The sequence below is a fragment of the Ipomoea nil genome, unplaced genomic scaffold (genome assembly GCF_001879475.1).
Source record: "Ipomoea nil cultivar Tokyo-kokei standard unplaced genomic scaffold, Asagao_1.1 scaffold2144, whole genome shotgun sequence".
NCBI classification, from domain to species: Eukaryota; Viridiplantae; Streptophyta; class Magnoliopsida; order Solanales; family Convolvulaceae; genus Ipomoea; species Ipomoea nil.
Window position 1 is genome coordinate 299465 of NW_017618572.1, and position 2878 is coordinate 302342.

General features: G+C 31.4%; 1 protein-coding gene across 1 annotated transcript; it reads right to left on the reverse strand.

The window, feature by feature from the left end:
* Positions 1-904: 904 nt before the first annotated feature.
* On the reverse strand, positions 905-2608 carry LOC109148579 (LRR receptor-like serine/threonine-protein kinase FLS2). Its single transcript, XM_019296314.1, has 2 exons — positions 2372-2608; positions 905-1615 (listed from the first exon to the last, which is right to left on the reverse strand). Exons 1-2 carry the CDS (start codon positions 2606-2608, stop codon positions 905-907), a joined length of 948 nt encoding a protein of 315 aa, XP_019151859.1.
* Between the last annotated feature and the right edge of the window lie 270 nt (positions 2609-2878).

Genomic DNA, 2878 nt, shown 5'->3' on the forward strand with positions numbered 1-2878 from the left:
CCCTTATTTTTGTGTCTGGTTTCATGCTGATAATTACCAAGCCTTGCCTAATGCTTGGTAAAAGCCTTATTGTAGTAGTAATTAAAATCAATGTGTAATTGGCTGAAATTTAAAATATGTAAACTCATTGTAGTATTACAAAAGATTTGCACAACATAGGCAAATGATAGGTTTACAGTTACACTATGTTACATAATTATGATAATTACACTATATTACATAACTAGTATTTTGTTTATGCGCGATGCGCAAAAAATAAGTGCCCAATATTAGTACTTTATAATAAAAATTTAAATTTATTTAGATTTTAGATATTTAAATTATTGTAAATAATAATAATAATAATAATAATAATAATAATGTAAATCTTTTTTTATAAATTTAATATTTATATTTTAGGTAAATATTAACATATAACTCCAATATATAATGTATATATATTATTATTGAAGAAGAAGATAAGAAAATATATGATGGATGCATGTGCATGGTAACAATAGTGGAAAAGATAACGAAAGTTATAACGGTATGGGTATGTTCGTCCAAAATATTGTAAAGTACAACTTTTATAGCATAATAATAATAATAATAATAATAATAATAATAATAATAATAATAATAATAATAATATAATAATAATAATATAATAATAATAATAATAATAATAATAATAATACTAATAATAATAATAATAATAATAACATAATGTATTAAAAAAAAAAAAAAGGACATAAATGAAGGGTATAACCTTCATTCACACTTTTAAATTATGATAATCACACTAGGTTACATATTTATGATAATGAGTGTTACATGATAAATTACTAGCTAGAAGATACATTAAATCATAAATCTCAATATGCATAGATTCCTAGCAGTAGAAAACACCAAAAACATTATACCATCAGAGCATGTGCCCAACAGACTTCAACTTGTCATCTAAAAATTGAAAATAAACAATCCTCCAAGGTCTCACAAGAAGCAAAGAACCACAGAACGCCCAAAAGCTCACTGCAAATCCTATAGCCATGCTAACATAAAACCAATCCACTACTTCAGAACTATCATCTCCTTTATTTTCATTTTTTGGAATTTTGCCCTCATCAACACTACAACTTTGTAAGAGTGGAGGGCCACAGAGGTTGTTACCGATGTAGCATGAAGCATTAAAATCTTGAAGTTGAGTACCTGAAGGTATCTTCCCAGATAGGTTGTTATATGACAAGTCCAAAACTTCTAGAGTGCACAGACTTGAGAAACTAGAGGAAATTTTTCCTGAAAGTTGATTTCTCGAAAGATCAAGAGATTCTAAGAATCTCATGTTTCCCATTTCCATGGGGATATTTCTTGTTAAGTTGTTTCTGGCCAATTCAATTGGAATGTCCCCAGAAAAATTGTTACTTGAAAGATCCATGCCAACAAATAACGTTAGAATGATTGTGTAATACTCATACTCTTGCCCTTTGGTCGTCACTATAGCACTTTCACCAAATCCCCATGCATAAGGTGAATAACCTATTTCAAATTCTCCATCTTGAATTGCCTCTTCACTGATCATTGCAATGAGATTTTTAAGACACCAAGGAATCACACCAGAGGTTGTTATTGGAAAGATCTAAAATGCGAAGTGATTTAAGATGGCAAAATTCTAGAGGCAATTCACCATAAAATTTATTTGATCGGAGTCTAAAAATTTTCAAATTTAAAAGTTTAGTCCCCAACCATCTTGGAATCATTCCTGTGAGTCCATTTTCAGCAAAATCAATTTTCAACAATAGGGTGCAATTTTGCAATGATGGAGGTATAGTGCCAAAAAGTATGTTGTTGTGCATATCCAAAGATTTCAACTGATCCAAAAGCCTAATGGAATTTGGGATTCTTCCAATCAGTTGGTTATTGCCTATATTTATGACTTTTAACTGTGGCCAGTGCATCCAACAATTGGGAATTTCTCCAAATAACCGAATCCTCCCAAATGAAGCATTTTAAGCTTATATGGCACATTTTGAGCATGACATAAGAAGTTAGAGACATCTTCTGAAAAGGAATTATTTGACAAATCTAACTCCGTTGTATAGCTAGAGATACGCGGTAAGGAGCCATTAAATTGGTTAGAGCCCAAGTACACAAGTTCATATACTGAGATACTTAGAATTTCACCTCGCAAATGGTTGTGTGAAAGATTAAGGAAACAAAATTCAAAAGATCTCCAAAACCAACTTGGAACCTCACTCTGCATTCCAGCGTTAGATATGTCCAACTCGACAATAGTATATTGATATTGTAACCAAATAGGAAATTGTGGACCCAACTTCTAACCACTTAGATAAAGCTCAAAAAGTTGGAACGGAGGTATCCAATTTAGACTAACATTCAACGTTAATCTATTTTCAGATGCTTGTAAATACCCCAACATGGTGAGATTAACAAAGTGATTTTCCGTCACTATGCCTTCTAACATGTTATCCGTAATGTGAAGAGTTTCTAACATTGGAAATGAATATCCTAAATTCTCTGAAAGTGGTCCATATAACTTGTTGTTATAAAGATTAACTCTTTGCAGCTTGTTGAGTTTTCCAATTGGCTTTGGTATCTCCCCCGTGATCATATTTTCAGAGAGATCAAGGTCTGACAAAGAAGTCAAGTTCCAAAGACTATTGGGAAGATGGCCATGGAATTGATTTGCAGAGATGCCAAGAGTTCTAAGGGATGTCAAATTCCAAGGATCATCAGGAAACGGACTTAAAAAACCACAATCATATAGTTGAAGTGAAATAAGGGTATCAAGGTTGAATATCCATCTAAAAATGACAGTGCTGAATTTATTAATTGCAAGATCAAGAACTTGAAGTGAAGATTTGTTATGGCAGTGATAATT

Coding starts and splice junctions, on each gene's coding strand:
- LOC109148579 (XM_019296314.1), bottom strand. CDS start 2,608: ATGATCACGGGGGAGATACCAAAGCCAATTGGAAAACTCAACAAGCTG. Junction 1,616..2,371: donor AAAATAGATTAACGTTGAAT/GTTAGTCTAAAT, acceptor TTCGCATTTTAG/ATCTTTCCAATAACAACCTC.